This window comes from Sinocyclocheilus anshuiensis, unplaced genomic scaffold, assembly GCF_001515605.1.
Source record: "Sinocyclocheilus anshuiensis isolate Anshui unplaced genomic scaffold, SAMN03320099.WGS_v1.1 scaffold287, whole genome shotgun sequence".
Classification (NCBI taxonomy): Eukaryota; Metazoa; Chordata; class Actinopteri; order Cypriniformes; family Cyprinidae; genus Sinocyclocheilus; species Sinocyclocheilus anshuiensis.
The window spans coordinates 169,088-170,323 of record NW_015552557.1 but is presented as its reverse complement, the minus strand read 5'-3'; the positions used below and the strand labels follow the sequence as shown (position 1 = coordinate 170,323).

The 1,236-nt window shown below is 38.3% G+C and overlaps 1 protein-coding gene across 2 annotated transcripts in view; it reads left to right on the top strand.

The window, feature by feature from the left end:
• The window catches only part of LOC107664598 (transient receptor potential cation channel subfamily M member 4-like), a 28,765-nt gene that overhangs the window by 2,463 nt on the left and 25,066 nt on the right, over positions 1–1,236 (top strand). For both annotated transcript variants that reach the window (XM_016455208.1, XM_016455209.1), the window contains exons 2-3: positions 372–433; positions 519–696. In XM_016455208.1, coding sequence (XP_016310694.1) covers positions 372–433; positions 519–696 — 240 coding nt within the window. The remainder of the gene's footprint in view (positions 1–371; positions 434–518; positions 697–1,236) is intronic.

Here is a 1,236-nt window from a genome sequence, read left to right as displayed (position 1 = left end):
TATTTACACAGGTCCTACTTCTTGCCTTATCGTAAGCCTTCTTTTGTTCCGCAGATGTTTTCCTCTTTTGTTTTTTTTATCCGCCATCTAACGCTAAATCCTTCTGTCGTCGCTCGACTAATGTCCGTCCGGTGCACTGAGCGCTCTCTCCTCCGCATCATGAGTAGACACGCCCTTTACTGCTGATTGGCTACAAGTTTGTTTTGCTATTCGGCCCGAATCAGTTTTCTAAAGCGTTTTTGAAAAATCGTTTACCCCACCTTTAATACCACTGACTTTATCTTGGTAACTTGGTGACAGTGTAAGTCCAAGACCACAGTTGTATCATGTTTTATAGTGCATTATTTAAAAGTATGTGTTATTGATTTTAGAGCTGGATTCCAGTGTTCTTTAAAAAGAGAGTGTGCACAACATTTGTGGAGGACTCTTTCAGGTAAGATGGTTGACGTTTAGTGAGTATTCAGTACCTCTTCGTCAGAGCACAGATCCTCCGACTGTTTTTTTTTTTTTTTGTGTAGTAATGGCGGTCTGTGTCAGTGTGGGGCCACACGAGACTTCCACCCCTCAGTGGCCCTGGGCGATTACTTCAGCACAGCCATTGTCTGTCACTGGGACAGCACACAGCACTCCTCCGAGCAGCCCACAGATGCCTATGGAGAACTGGAGTTTGCAGGAGCCGGCAAGAGACACAGCTATGTGAGTTCCTCATATATATGTTCAAATTAATGCCACTGAGGCTGTAGTGAGCCTGGATGAATCCTGTATAAGATAAAAAAAAAACTTTATTGATATTAGTGGTCTGGGACGGACACACACACACATAGAAATATATATTATTAGGGATGCACCGAAATGAAAATTCTGGGCCGAAACGGAAAATTCTGGGTGCACTTGGCCGAAAAACTTTTTAATTTAACTTTATAAAATACAAGCCAATAAAATAACCACACTTTTATTGAAAGTAAAACAATAAAACTGGACAGAAAACTATATTAATATTAAATATCAGTATATTTTTATTCAGTTCTATGCAACATAATCAGATTTAAATGAATTGTGTATATACGTATATATGAAGAGTTTGGTTCCAAAACTCTATAAATCCATTTAGATGAATTTGAGTAAAAATGTGTTTTCTTTACCAAGAAAGTGGCAAGATGAAAACCACTGTTTTCTGTTTCAAACTTTCACATAGCATCTTTAGGTTATAATAACATTAAAAATTCAAATCCAGAT